Source organism: Silene latifolia, chromosome 9 (assembly GCF_048544455.1).
Source record: "Silene latifolia isolate original U9 population chromosome 9, ASM4854445v1, whole genome shotgun sequence".
Taxonomy (NCBI): Eukaryota; Viridiplantae; Streptophyta; class Magnoliopsida; order Caryophyllales; family Caryophyllaceae; genus Silene; species Silene latifolia.
The window spans coordinates 13,885,492-13,901,596 of record NC_133534.1 but is presented as its reverse complement, the minus strand read 5'-3'; the positions used below and the strand labels follow the sequence as shown (position 1 = coordinate 13,901,596).

Here is a 16,105-nt window from a genome sequence, read left to right as displayed (position 1 = left end):
GCCCGTGGCCACGCCAATCGAGCAGAATCATCGACTTGGCTTAGCTTCCGGTCCTCCCTGTGATGATGCCGAGTCTTACCGACGGCTCGTTGGTCGTCTCGTTTATCTAGCTGTGACACGCCCCGACTTGTCTTATGCCGTGCACATCTTATCCCGTTTCTTAAGTAATCCGCGCCGTGACCATATGTTGGCAGCTCACCGCGTTGTCCGTTATCTGAAAGGTAGTCCGGGTCAAGGTATTTTGCTTCGGGCTGATAGTGCATTATCTCTTCGTGGGTGGTGTGACTCTGATTGGGGAGGCTGCCCTCCTTCTAGACGGTCCATTACGGGTTGGTTTGTGACTCTTGGAGACTCTCCTATATCATGGAAAACCAAAAAACAGCAGACGGTATCCCTTTCCTCCGCAGAGGCAGAATATCGATCTATGGCTCAATTGGTTTGCGAATTGAAATGGCTCAAAGGCTTGCTCACTACTCTCGGCGTGTCCTTTGTGACACCCATATCTATTTTCTCCGATAGCAAATCAGCATTAGATTTGGCGCGCAATCCGGTCTTTCATGAGCGCACGAAACATATCGAAATTGATTGTCACTTCATTCGAGACGCGATTACTGATGGATTGATTTGTCCCGGGCACGTGTCCACTACTGATCAGCTGGCCGATATCTTTACAAAAGCTTTAGGTGTTCCACAATTTTCTTACCTTCTCCGCAAGCTGGGCATTCTCGACCTTCATGCTCCAGCTTGAGGGGGGTATTAGGAATATATTAGGAATATATCATTGTATTGTATTGAGGCCCAACCCATATCGTCTATGTATTCTATATAAGCCGTGTTAAGGCTAATGATCAATGACACACACGATTATACTTCTTAACAGATTTCAGTGTTTGGATCAGGAGTGTGAGTAGTTAAACTTGGAGTGTAGTTAGTAAAAGGTGGTGGGTAGTTAACAGATAAATGGTATGGGTAAAAAGAGTAAGAAAGAGGTTGAGGATTTGGGTAAGTTTGAATGGAGGAAGGGTAGTTTTGGTAATTCACAATGTTTCCAGATTCCGCCATTGTTGCTCTGTTTTTGTGAGATGAAGGAAAGAAGAGGAGGGTCAAGTGAGGAGGGTTTAAAGAGGGGTTTGGGTTTTATACAGAAGAAAAGGTGGAGGGTATTTTGGGAAATGAGGTTGGAAATATGTGGACAGGTGTCAATACTTTTTTGTCATTTTCTGGTTTCGCATTTGAGTTTGTTGCGACTGTAATTACAAATTTACAACTGTATCACGGTAATATTCAGGAATAAAAGGATTGGTGTTATGTTTTACCGCGATTATTCTCCCTTAAGACGGTAATTTTTGTTTTTAATTAAAACAAGTCGAGCATAATTCCACTTAGATAAATCTATTTAGATTGTTGTAAAAAACAATTTTATTTAAATAGACAGGAAAAATCCAGCTAAAGGCCAAGTTAGCTGCGAGAAATAAATTAATTTTTATTGAGCTCAAAATTTTGTACTCTCTCAAAATCACCAACTTTTATAATTTTGCAATTTTAATGGAGAGAAACTTTCAAAATTCTTGTTTTTATTTTTAATTTATAATTGTATGGCATTTATATCAATCGACGTACAAATTTAATAGTTTTTGTGTAAGACTATATTACAGTTATTTATTTGGTTATCAAGATAGAATTATCTCACACCGTACGACAATATTATTCTATAATTTGTGTTTCTATATAATTACTTACAAGAGTATCACTTATATTCATAAAATTGTTACGCTCAACACAATTATTCATTCAAGGGAGCAATAAAATTGAAATTATTAGCATAGTCGTTGCCTATAATATGTAACTCATAAGTTGTTGATAATTCGAAACATAATTAGCAATATATGGTTGAAGAGTAATTCATACAAATTGTTGTTGGTAATTAAAAAAAGAATCAACAATTCCACAATATATTTGAGTACGTAACAAATTTATGTGATAGGGTGGTAAAAGTACAATATACGATGAAATGGAAATGGGAATGAAAATGGTGTAAGCAAAAATAGTGGAAGGCGCAGATGTGAGAATGTCAGTCAGGAGTACAATTACGATTGTCGTATTATACATTACTCGTACCAGACTTTGTTTGTGCATGCAGTTGTCAGTTGTGGCCCCCACCTTAAATTTTGCAGTAAAACAACTCCAGATAAGGACCGAGTTAATTGGCTACCATAAGTAATTAATACTTCCTCCATTCAACTCCACTCTACCACTTTCTTTTTTCACGTTTGCCAACGCGTGTTTTACGCGTTAAATATCGTTAGCTACGTATTTACAAAAAATATAAAAGTTAGATATTTTTAATAGGGTGTTGATTTTCGCAGTACACATTTTACTCATCGTAGTACACTATTGGCGATTATACCCCTTTTCATTTTTCTTTCCATTTTCACTTTCTAACTTCTCTCTATTATAATCTCTCTAATTTCATAAACCTACTATTGAGACGGATGTCGTCAACTTTGAGTGAGGGGATATGTCGCCGCCACTGGGGATGCAGTGGTGGTGTTGCACTGGTGGCCCACCACGGTGGTTGTGTGGGATGGTGCCATTGCATTGGTCACGGTGTTGGGTGTTCTACTCACTCCATTGGAAAAAAAATTGAGATATTAATTCGTTCTTCGCTCATCTGCAACATTTCCATACTAAAATCATAATGGTGCATTAATTGGGAAAGCTTTGGTGCATTACGTACTGAATTCTTGATTGAGAAAGTTTTAGCATTACCAAATAGAAAAATCAAACCATGTACTACATACCAGACATATTGTAAATTGGAAAAAAATGAAGAAAAATTCAACTATGTACTATGCAACAACCAACAAACCCCATCATATCACACTAATTAGCCCTTAGTCAATTTAGACATAAACCCTAATTAAAAAGGAATAAAACTACAAGAAAGAGCAAATTAAATTATTAATACGAGATTAATGAATTAAATACTTGATATTCATTCGAATAATCGTTCGTAACTGAAAAGTTTTAAGGAGATTTGAAGAAGTTTAAGGTTTCAACAATAGAGAGAAGGTAAAGAAAGTTAGGTTTGATGATTTTTTAGTTAAGGGTAGAGAAATGGAAAGTTTAGTGCAAAAAGTACTGCAATAAGTAAAAATCGTACTGCGAAAATAAATTACGTTTTAATATACTCGTAAAGACGAATCAAACAAGATCCCACATGAATATATTTCTACTTACGTATCGAGAGAAAATCGAAATTGAACACACAATTGTGAATAGTGTACGAAAGGGAAATAGGTAGAGTGGAGTTGAATGGAGGAAGTAACTGATAGAGTGTGGGAGCATAATAATTAGAAATGTTGTAAAATTGAACAGCATGTTACTCAGTGACATGCCAAATATGGAGTTTGGTAAATCAAGTAATAAATGAGGTAATTATGACAAACATGTACATCAAACTTCATCTACTAAGGTGCACAAATTATAGGATAAGACAGTTTTACACTGTGAGACGGTCTATTTTTGTAAAGACGATCACAATTCACTTTCTTCGCGATGGAACCGCCTCACAGTGTAAGATTGTCTCGGGCAATATCTACTGACTCGTGTGAGACCTAAATCTTGGTGAAGGGAATGCTAAATAATTAGCCATAATTATAATTTTAAAAAACAAAAACCATCATTGACCAAAGAAACGACTTATTGATTTGATTGAAGGTAAAATACACATTTTACATGTAGAGGAAAAAAAAATTGGCTTAAGAATTTATCGTTACAATCTGAACAAACCTCAGATAATGTAAATAATGAAGAAAAAAATATATTTGTGAAGTCAATTATCGTTCCAGTGTACTGTACAGTATGAAACAGTCTCATTTGTCTCCCTGAAAACAGGTTAAAACAATGAACCAATGTGTTCTCGTCCTAAATTCTCCGATAACCTATCATTGAGACTTGTGAATGAGGCTATATGAATGAATGATCCAACCAGGGGCGAAGCCACCTAGTAGCAAGGGGTGGCGGTCGCTACCCCAAACTTTAAAAAATTGGTTTAGAAGACGGATTTTTGCTACCCAAAATATTGCTGAATAGCAGATAAGTAAATGTTATCTCATTAACTATACAATAGACATTGTAATTCAATGGTAAAAGGCTTTGGTTTCCAACCTAGCGCCCTGGGTTCGAATCCCAATACCTACATATTCCTTTTTAATATTTTTTTCCTGCTACCCCAGAAATTAAATCCTAGCTTCGCCCCTGTGATCCAACCTCGATCAAACGATAAATGATCTGTTTGTAAGAATAGTTACTTGTGAGGAATTACAGTTCAAAAGTTGGGATTTCGGAAGATAAGCCGCCATGAGTGGATCTGTAGACTATTCGGGATATTAAAGATCGATATGGATCCGTTTCTCTTTTCTCCTTCAAGTAAGCAAGACACCTCTCTACTTCACCCTTCACTTCCATGTACATTTCTTGAGCTTTCTGCCTGTCTTTCAGTTCGTGTCTCCTCTCTACAGCAAAAAAATTAAAATAAATAACAAACATTACTCTAGTTACTCAAGGGCCGTAAATAACCCAGAAAGCAAAGCTTGGATCATTGTAATAGCAAGACAAAATAAAATGTGTATCATCGAATTGAATAACTAACTAAGATATGTAATTATGTACAGCCCTAATTATAGAAAGCCCTAATTATAGAAACTAATTTCGATCTACCAATTCTGTTGTGCATCTAATAGGATTTCTTATGCTGACTAGTGACTAGAATGCCTCGAGGCTCGAGGTCAGCACGGCTGATATCAGGAGAAGAAAGTTATATTGTCAACAATAAGGGGTTCGGATGTACGAAACCTATCTTAGCAACACTGACTGAGAGAGGATCAACTGGAGTATAGATTGAAAAACACAATCCACATGAAACAAACCAGCAGAAGCAAAATGGTAATGCAATTACTCGGATTAAAAGATAAGAATATTTACACTCTTTTGCCCACCTATCGGAAAAGAAGCTTTTTAATGACTGTTGTGCGGTTGCTGCAAACTAAAGAGACAGATGCACTAAATTTACAAGAGATCGAGTCAGACTGAATGCAGGTAACTTAAAAAATGTTTAATTTTGTGTGAAGTGAGGACGAGTCTATTTTCTTATTGGCTTTCTTAAACCTCAATTGAATCTGCATTTTTATGCAAAAGAATAAACACTACTAAACCAATTAATATATGCTCCTCCGCCCTTCGCAATACAACAGCAGCAAAAACAAGTTAGCAACAGAGCCTTAATCCCAAATTGATTCGGGGTCAGCTTAAATGAATTCCATTCAAGGCCGTCAACGACCCTCCACACTCCACATTAAATTGAGAAAAACCATGGAGAGTGAACAACCCTAACCCTTCACCACCTAGGAGCAGTTAAACCTTATTGTATTTCAAAGAGTAGAACCATATGAATCCCGTTGGGCTTGAAGAGTGGTTAGTTGTGCACCGGCTCCCTCATACCGTGTGCTGGGTTCCACTTCGAGTTTTTGAGGGGTTTTGAGGTTGCCAGGATTTGAACCCGTGACCTTCGGTCACACTGGCTCTGATACCATGATAGATGAACCATCTCAACCAAAACCTTAAGGTGATGGTTGAGGTCCAACTATTATAAATATTACTATTAGTGAGTAGTTTATTAAGCGTTTACCTTTGGTGTCAATTGGCTTCCCAAACAAGTAGTATAACCGTCCCGGAACTTGAGGGAGAATTCCAGGAAGGTGCACCTGTTGGTTTGAAACTTCACCACTGCTTTCAGCCCTGGCAAATTTTCAGGTCAAAGACGTACCATGTCAAACATTAACTATAAAAGGATTCAACAAATTGCAAATGTGTTAACGATTGAAGTCTTTACATACCTTAGCTTCAATGATTCATTTGTCAGTTGCTCCATTTCTGTTCTGAAGTAAGGAATCCTGGCTAAGTCGTCATAATCAAAAACGACCTGAAAATTGGGGTAGTTTAATAAATAATCGGAGCTAGAGATACCCCTGCTGGAAGGACGGACAAGTCTTTTCTATTCAAATTTTTAATCAACTCAGAGCTCTAATCACTGATTTTGTTAACATGGATAAGGTCTTGGGGTTTAAATGTTGATTTGTAGAGCGATCTAGCCGCTAAATTTTGTTGTTTTCTAAAGTATACAGGGTAAATGAAGATTTAGAGTTTGAAAGAAGCTTTCTAGTACCAGAAAAAACCTTCGCTCTCGTAGCATGGGAAAATGGCTACTTTTAACAGTTCTGTTAATCATTGCTCACTTCACTGTTTGGACTTGGAAGAACAGATTCAGTGTGTGTATAACAGGGTTTTGGCATCAATAAAAAAATTCGAGGTTCTACTCGTATTTGCTTTTCCACAAACCTAAGAAATTAATTTATTAGAAAACATTGATTAAACTTACTTTGCCAATATCATCTTCTCCTACAGCACCAAAAGGAACAATCTTAGCTCCAAATCTAGCAGCCATCCGCACAAACTCTGATTCTTCTGGCCAAAACAATTGATACTCCTCATCCTGAAAGATAAACATATGCTTCATTCTAACTATAACATCAGCATTACATCATTAGGCTCCTACGAATGTCGGGGCAAGGGGGTTCATATGTACGCAGTCTTAGACATGACAAGAGCACAAAGGTTATTACGGGATGACCATTTAAGAATTGCATCGAATGACTGCTACTCCTATTACTCCGTATTTCACAATACAAATAAGCGCCTCCAGGCATTTTGGTTAACAGTTCATTGTACCTTGTGAGTAGATAGATGTGCTTCTGAAATGAAGGAAAAGCCCCTATGGCAACAAATTTTTCATGCATTTCACGACATTCTTCACCAAAATGGCTACCTTAATAAACTTTTTATATTTTCGACAAATTTCCAAATTCCTTGCGAGATTACAACAAAAAGATGAGCATATCATACCTTCCGATGAAGAGCCTCCCTCATGCCTCCAGGATAAAGTAGAATATGAGACTTGGAAGCAAGTAGTTTGAACAAATTAGTGCCTGAAACAGGAACTGCACCCATTGCTCTGAACATGTCATATGATGATAGATCAGGCAATTTCCCATGTCCTTGCCTGAAGAACATCAGTGGGTGTGCTATTCCTCGCACGAGGATATTTTTCTCAGTCAAGATCCGAAGAACGAGTGGAACAAGCTCAAATCCCAATAACATGTGATAGCCAACCAATAAAGTTGGCCCCTCTGAAGGAATTCCTTCAAGACCCTCAACAATCTTCCCATCCTCTAAAGTTGAAAGCATAACAGGAGAAAGTATAGGATCAAACCACCTGTAGGTGAAATAATAAGCAAGAGATATACTTCTTTGATGGGTTTTGACAAAATTGTAACTCATTTTCATACAGAGTTTTCTAACAACCACCATAATATGCATTCAGCATGGCTTACAAGTTGTACTCCGAGTAAGTTTTCAATTGGGCATCAGTTTAAAGATGAAAAATATCAAAACCAGGAATTATAGGCATGACTATAAGTTCTTAAGCCATTACCTCGTGACCATGTATCACACATCACACAACTCCTAGAAAGTAGAAGCTAGACAAATAAAAAAAAAATATGCTCAAATAATGACAGAATTTGAAGGCAGGACTTGTTCTCATAAATAAGATTATAAGTTCAATAACTCATTGCGCGTGACTGTAACTCTCAAAAAACTACCCTTGTAATGCTGCGTCCTGAAAAGACACAATAGTAATATGATTCATAAAATTCCTCAAGAGGAGAAAATGTTATTTAACCTCCTTCACTTTAATGCAACGGAACAACCTTTGACATCACTTTACAGGGTACACCATTGCTAACTAGAAAACGTGTCCCTTTCTAAGAACTGCGTAAAAAACAGAATTATGGAACACGGAATAAGCAGAACATTATCTAAGGTACACAGAATTGTGAAATCAGGTTTCAGGAATAAATTTAGTTTGTAACTGTGATAGTTGTGCAATTAAGTTGACCTTACACAGCTTACAGCTACGAACCAGTTAAGGTGTTATACATTACTGCTTACCAGTACTCGTTCTCAACTCTTTTGAATTCAGACGGTGTAGGTGGCAGAAAATCGGTAACATAGTCACAGTTTCTCCCGCGACGATAGTAACTGGCACCCTTAAGTATATAGACCAAGTCTATGTCATCTTCCTGCCAACATCAATTACATTACATGAGTAAGCAAAATGTTGATAACTATATCTAATGTATAACTGCCGTAAGCAAGAACACTACAAGAAACAAATAATGTAGAAGCCATGCTTTCTCAAAACTAAGAAAGTATACTAATTTTCGGACTTCAGTGTTATGAATGTTAGAGCAGATTCATCCATATGCGCTTCACATTAAGCACCATAGTTTAACAGCATGAAGTACAGAGGGACATTGAAGAGTAAGTACCATTACGATTCCTATATAGTAGTAAGTTAGCAATTAGCAAGTACCATCAGTCTACAACGTAAAAAAGGAAAAAGGCAACCTATTATCCTCAAGAACCGTTAACATCTCTGAACAGAAGAGACATCATGTATGCTCCAGGACGTTTTGAGAAACAGTTGGTGTTAAAAGACTCAGTTAACTCTCTTAGACTGAGAGTTACGGTTCAAGACGGGCAACATCAAAGAAAGCATCATCACAAATTCTCTACAAACAGCTCAGCCTTCTCCAATTATCTCAAGTCTCACCCCACATTCAGAATACTCGCAATATTATCTGTATATAAACGATGAATTCACAATTCTCATAATACAGAAAAACAGTAGCCTTGGATGAGACAGCCAAATAGAAGAAAAAAATGTGAAGTTGTAATCAATTGGTCTGAATGGCGTTTGACCTCATACATGACTGAACTTGAGGTGAAGGTAAGAAGGGTTAGATAACTTTCTTTCAACTCAACTATAGAAGCACAAATTCAGTTGCAAGTACATGATTATTAAAGTATGGTAAGGAGAGATAGAAGTAAATAGATAGGGATTAAAAGAGAGAGATTTTGTCTTACCAATAACAAGAAATGACCATTATCAGTAAGCTTACGAATCTCACATTTTGTTAGCACCTTGCGTAGCCTTTCGCCTTCATCTTGACTTGGTAATAGTGGATCCCTTCCACTGACAGTACAAAGAAACACCAAAGCAAGAGAATTGTCTTTTAGGCTTGCATGGCATTAGTTTGAACAGGAAACTGAAGTACTAAAGACAATAGCCGCAAAATGTTTAACATCATAACAGGAACATAGTACACCTCCATCCCAAATTTATTGCTCTCACGTGACTTCTTTTATCATCCAACTCACCTTGACCATTAATATTTTTAAACATATGCAGAGATACAATGTAAAATTTGCCATGTTTCGGTCAACTTAACATCTTTAGCTCACCAAAGTTAAATGAGGACAACACAAAATGGATGGAAAGAGTAATACAACATCGTTATGCTAGTCCCTTAAGGGCTCCCACAAATAGCAAAGCAAGGGAGATAAGACAAAGAGGTTGTTTTCGGATGACCTACAAAAATAACTGTGGAGAATAGTAAAAAATCTAAAAATGATTTAGACTCCAGTAGGCAGTAACTGCAATATACTCAACGTAATCAACCTCACGTATAAACTCATAAGATTCCGCCTTAATCAGACACCAGTGAAGAAGCTACATGTAGAACATTTAGAGTCAATTACCTTAACAGTATCAGAGTCTGTGCGCGGATGGCATGGAGCCGTGAATTGGCATAGGCACAAGCGTTTTGAAGCATTTCCAACTTCCAAAGAAATGTATTTCCAGGAAAAAGGCTAGCAATGACCTGTAAAACATTGTCAGATCCTGTTTCAATAGACTGTCAAACCAACTCAACCTAAACAGTGCTTTTCTTGAAATTTAATTAGCACCGGTAGTCTGGTATACTCGGTACGATATAATAGCAACGACAAATTAGGATTCTAAAACAATGATAAGAGTACTCTTTAAATGTAAGGTATACGTTTGTACCAACAATAAAAATTGTAAGACATGGAGGTTTGTGTTATTATCATTGTTGAATTAAAAGCTGCGCGCACCAATGTGGCTAAATTATTGGGTCGATAGAGCTTACTGTCATTTCAGACACTACATCTTCATAACAAATATGTATCGTCACCTCCTTTAAAGGTACTCGTAACTACTAATAGAGCAAAAGGATGACAGATTCACAACTAAGCATCCTCATAATTTGTTAAAAAATCTAGTCAATTTTGCAAAGCCATATATAACAATGTTGAGTAACAAGTAACTTTACATCATGATACAAAAACTTATTAAGTGGGGGTGTGGGGCCTTACTGAATAATATGAGGACAGTGAGGAAAAACCCTGTAACAAGTCTTTGGAAGCTTCAGACTGCCCAAGGATTTTCTCCACAGCATCAACGAAACCCCTCATAGAATCACCTGTTATGAATAGCAGAATTTCTAGACTTAGTTCATGAGTGCCAAATCATAACTCTGTAATGCCCCTATAAACTTCCCTTTTTTCCTCAATATTATGGTGATAACGTGAAAATTAAAATCAGAAAGTTAACAGTATAAGAGTCGAAACACAGAAATAATGGTCACTGACCTGTCACTTGGTTAAACGGAGAAGTAATGCTAAATAACGATTGTACTGGTGAAGATGACAACAAGGACGCTGGCAGCTGCAGTGAAGACCTGCTGAAAGATGTAGCTGATAAAGGAAGGATATTACATATTTCACAGTGATTAAGAAACTGAATGTGTATAAACAGGATATACCAAGACAACAGCATATGAAGTATCGCTTAAGAAAGCCAACTTTTTTGGATGATTCCAAATGGCAAATGGCAAACTTAGATGCACAAGAAAACTCGAATTTTATTGGGATTTGAAACAATCACAAGGCATACTTTAAGAGAGTAGCTACAGGAAGACCATAATCTTAAATTTGAGTATCAACTTGGTTCGACAATGGCTAATTGACTATGTAAGAACAATTACAGAATACACATACTTGAATGGCATCATTCAACCATTCTCATAGGTTAACCTTTTTTGTGGAAACATTAACAGATCCATATTCATTCCTACATTTAGTCAAGTCATTATTGTGAAGAAAAGAAGATCATCATAACGATGTTGATCGTTCAAGCTCAGATTTCACATATCATAAGAAGGTCAGAGCATACCTGGATTAACCAAAACCAGCACAATATCCATATTTAGATTGTGAGATGCGACAGCTAATGCAAGACATGCTCCAACAGACTCGCCAACAAGATATATAGGCCTATTTGGTAAACGGCTATGCTCTGACCTAACAACACCGTTAACCAGCTTCACCAATTCTGCAATTTATCAGATAGTTCCTCAATTTAAAAAGAAAAGAAAAGAGAAGAAGTAGATGGATGAACAAGCCCCGACATAGAAAAAACAGGCAATACTCCCAACCTAAAGTTGATTGAAACGTCGTCTACTATCACAAAGGAAAAACACCATCAGCTATTTACGGTTTACACTAACAAAACTACTCCAGGAGGCACGAGTTAAAATTGATGTGAACAAGAATAATAAATGGAGTTGACAGTAAACACCATTGTTCAAGTTTCATGCAGTGCTACTTAGCTTAAAAAGATCAATAGTGCACAGGTGATGAGCAAATCTACATGACGACATTACCCCAACGACTCCAAGGGCACCGTGTATGGTGGAGTAATGGGCAAATGTACGCTAACACGGCCTAAGATTATGTTTGATAACTAATAACAGAGATTATTTTCAAATTATTTATAATGAAAATTGAGTCAAAAATAGCCAGGGGCGGATCTGGGGGGTGAAAAGTGAGGGCACGTGCCCTCACGTGAAGAGAAAAAAAAAAAAAAAAAAAAAAACAGAAAAATAGAAGGAAAGACGCCATAGATACAGTAACTCAATAACACAAACTGCACAAAATAAAACCAAATAAACCCTTAAAATCCCTAAATACAACCACCGACTCCCACTTGCCGCCTCACTCCTCGCCTCCTCAGCCGTCCACGGTCCATACTCCACCGTCGGCCTCCCTCTCCGTCCACCTGCTGCCTCGCCTGCCTGTATTGGTAAGTTCATTTTTCCCCAAATTATTTTCCCCCAAATTCGATTATTATTCATTTGATTGATTGAACATTGATTGGTAATTTTTAAATTGTTATCATTAATTTGTTAGTCTATTTATCTATTTGTGTAATTTTAGATTTCTGTTATTTTAGATTGAATGATTTGGTCATTTTTGTCAAACCCTAAATCACTTCCTTACTTAGCAATTAATTTCGGTTAGGACACTTATTTGAGTTCAAGAATTATTTGCGAAATAGTTTGAGTAGCCATTAGGGAGTTAAATAGTATGTTCTGGTAATGTTTTTGTGAACTGCAAGCAACATAACCACCGATTATTTGGGTTGTCTGAAATGCATTTTTGTATGTTCTGGTGAAGTTTTTGTGAACTGCAAGCTACCGATTATTTGGGCTGTCTGAAATGCATTGTTGAACTGAACTGCAAGGTCCTGAACTGCTGACCATGTGGTTTGGTGAGAGTGACATTGTAAAATTTAGGCCTATCCAACTGCCAGCTTAAATTTTTAGACCAATAAATGGCGTGGATTAAGAAAACCATTATAAGAGGTGCAGAAGGAGACATGAGTGAGAGATGGTTCTTCCAACAATGTAGGATGTAAGTCCATAAGATCAGAACATACATATCAAATATCAGACACAAAAGGATCACATCAATGAAAATCACGAGATTGCCTTGGCCACCATAACTTTGTGGGTGGGATGGGAGGTCTTCCTTCCATCACAATGGGTGTAAGGTATAGGTCCACTAAGAGCCCAAATATACACATCTAGTAACCAACAAGAATACCATGAGTCATGTCATCAAGAGTCAAGACAGCACAAATAGGTTAGTTACGGTTTTTTGTACGATCACATTTAAATAATTGTTTAGTGACTCGAAATTGGGAGAACTGGTTATAACTTATAAGTATGTTAGCTAAAGTTATGAAAATGGAAATTATTGTGCAAAAAGTACTCAGTTGAGTAAAGTGTGTACCGCGAAAATAAACCACGTTAATTATTATGTATTGACAATATTGGAATTCTAATGTATAATGTTGTCCGCAATTTTTTTTTCTTAGTGTGCCACCTCTTTACTCAAATCCTGGATCCGCCCCTGAAAATAGCACTGACCAACGATAAAGCAGAAAAAAAACGAGTCGAAAAAAATGGAAATACCTGCAAATGAAGTCCGATCCATAGCTGGAATATGCAAACACCATACTTCAAAAATTCTATTTACAAAATCATCATAATGTACATGTTTTTATCAGTTCATGAGTTTATTCAACAAAGTAGCATGCATGATAGCATGGTAGACAACTAGGGATGTCAGTGGGGCGGGTTTTGGCGGGTCTCGCCCCGCATCCGCTCCACTTGGGGCGGGCGCGGGTAATGATTTGACGGGTCATGGGGCGGGGATGGGTTTCAAAAGTATCATTCGTCGCGGGTCGTGGGGCGGGGATGGGTATCACATGAAACCCGCCCCATACCCACCCCGCCCGCCTCGCTCCGCATGTCCCCGCTCCGCTTATACCCGCCTCACTCATCTCCAAATCACCAACCCACCTATAATAAGTAGTAGTAATTATACTATAATAATAAAAGAAAATTATAACAAGAGGATAAAAAGCCCAAACCAATGATACTTGGTAAGAATGCTAACGGAGCTTTAGATGATTTGAGGGAACAATGAGTGAAGCTCTGTTAATTTGATCAAGCAGCTTTGTTTACTTTGGACATGTGTTTCATTGTTGGTAAAACTCTTTCATGGTTTGAAAAACTTGTGTACTAGTTAATTGAATGTATATTTTGCGAAAACTTATTTGTATAAGTAGTACGACTAGTATATTTTAGATTTTAGATTTATATTTTTAAAAATTGTTTATGAGCAGATAGGTAATTTGGCGGGTCAACGGGTCCCCGCGGGGCGGGGACGGGTTTGAAAAGTTCAACCCGCCGCGGGTCGCGGGGCGGGTGTGGGTACGCATTATAGACTCGCGGGGCGGGTGCGGGTTACCCCTCCTCCGCACCCACCCCGCCCCATTGACATCCCTATAGACAACCAGCATCACTATAAAATTAAAGATTATACCTCATCTATTCATTTCATTTCGAGACGTTTGTTCAAAATCTCTCTTAAATACTTTAAACAACCGTATGGAAATGAAATGAAATGGATGGCGTAGAAAGAAAACTCAAAATCAGTGACTCCGCACTTACTTTCCCAGCTTCTCATGGTGTCTTACTAGGCCAAGTCCAACACCGTCAATTCCTAAAAAAAATACATTTCAATACTTCTATTCCGTTCTGTACCAATTGGTCTTTTGAAAGACGGTTCAAGTTAACATAAAGGTTACATAACACTACCACGATACCAATTCATAGTTTCATACAACGATCTCAATTTATTCTCGTATGGATTTGTTATCACAATAATATCCTCATTTATAACATTCGTAAGAGTGGCTTTTTATAAAAACTCGTCAAAAACAATCGGCAACAATAAACAAATTGTAGTGCACTTCGTTAGATGCACTCCATAAGAGATTTTTTTATAACTACACTATATTTTACGACTTATGGACGGTAAACAAATGACTGACACGTCTAAAATAGAGAAGATAAACAAATGAAATCTGAAAAGACGATAGTTTTTTTTTTTTTTTTTTTGCTCGTAACAACTAACAATAATACATGCATGTCGTTTTATGGCGAACCGTAATATTATAATATTAACCCAATAATGCACCAAAAAAAAAAATAATATTAACCCAATAAAAAAAGGGGAGGAGCAAACCGGGGAGATAAAGCAAGAGAGGAACACGGTTCAACCGTGGAGCACCACACTCAACCGGAGTAAACCACCGCGGTCCAGCACCATCACGACCGGTCAACTCAACCATAACCCCGGCTTGATCAAAGTAATCCGCCACACTCTTCTCACTAACTCCTCCATCGCCTTCTACATCAATACCTCTACTCATCTCTATCCCGGAATTATACTTTCCGGCTGAACCGCCGGTCCATACCGGCGCCGAATCCGGTTTACTCATACCATTGCTTTTTTGAGCGATTGTTATAACAGACCGGCGGTTCAACCTCCTCTTCGGCGTTTGCGTGGTTGTGGATAAAACGGCGGTGTATTGGTGAAAGCATGGTGGTCCAATAATCGACATTGTTAAATTAAAATTTTGCAGTTTTTATTTTTATTTTATTTTTTTGGTTTGAAATGTGCGCTGATTATATTAATGTGTGAATGTGATTATGTGAGTATATAATTATATATGCTTGATTATACCAATTATTGGTGGTTAAGGTAAGATTAGAGAGGTGGATTATCAGTAAGTGTAGAAACTGGAAGGTGATCTGCGACTTCGGCTTTCTTGACTTTTGGGTGTTCTCTAAATCTTTCTTGCTCTTGGTCAAATTTTTAAGTGATTACTAATCATACACCAGCAGACTCTTTTGTACAACAATGAGCAATTATTATTCTAATAACATTGTCTTTTCAATGAGTCTTTCTTATGACGGGTATATTCGTCACAAGCTTGTAACGGGTTAAATATCACTCAGATAGGTAACAAAAATTAAAGTGTTTAGAGATCGAGTCACAAATGATTTGTCTTATCCACCCATATGGATTTTACTTCACCCGTCACAAGCTTGTGACAGATATCAGCCGTTACAAATGAGAATTTGTATTGTCTTTTAGTACCAAAAATTATCTTTATCGGGTGGTAAAAATTGAGATATTATGGAAAACAAATTCAAAGTACGAATCTTTATTTAAACTAGTTGGTTGCCCTCGACCTAACGGTCGCGGTATCCGATTACGTTAATTTGATCTTTATCTCCGAGATTAAAGTCGGGGTAATTGTCTAATCTTTAGATTGACTTATGTTGACTTTAGCATATTGCCTATTTAAAAGAAATAAAATTATTTTAAGTTAATATTGAATTTTAGCTTAATTTAATTATAT

At 37.3% G+C, this 16,105-nt stretch overlaps 1 protein-coding gene across 1 annotated transcript; it reads right to left on the bottom strand.

Moving 5' to 3' along the window:
• Positions 1–4,273: 4,273 nt before the first annotated feature.
• Positions 4,274–15,550, bottom strand: LOC141599146 (phytyl ester synthase 2, chloroplastic-like). The gene is made up of 14 exons (XM_074419073.1): positions 14,923–15,550; positions 14,346–14,397; positions 13,302–13,357; positions 11,219–11,377; positions 10,636–10,740; positions 10,360–10,466; positions 9,724–9,845; positions 9,049–9,157; positions 8,071–8,201; positions 6,964–7,333; positions 6,440–6,553; positions 5,898–5,983; positions 5,690–5,799; positions 4,274–4,517 (listed from the first exon to the last, which is right to left on the bottom strand). Exons 1-14 carry the CDS (start codon positions 15,299–15,301, stop codon positions 4,324–4,326), a joined length of 2,094 nt encoding a protein of 697 aa, XP_074275174.1. The 5' UTR covers positions 15,302–15,550; the 3' UTR covers positions 4,274–4,323.
• Between the last annotated feature and the right edge of the window lie 555 nt (positions 15,551–16,105).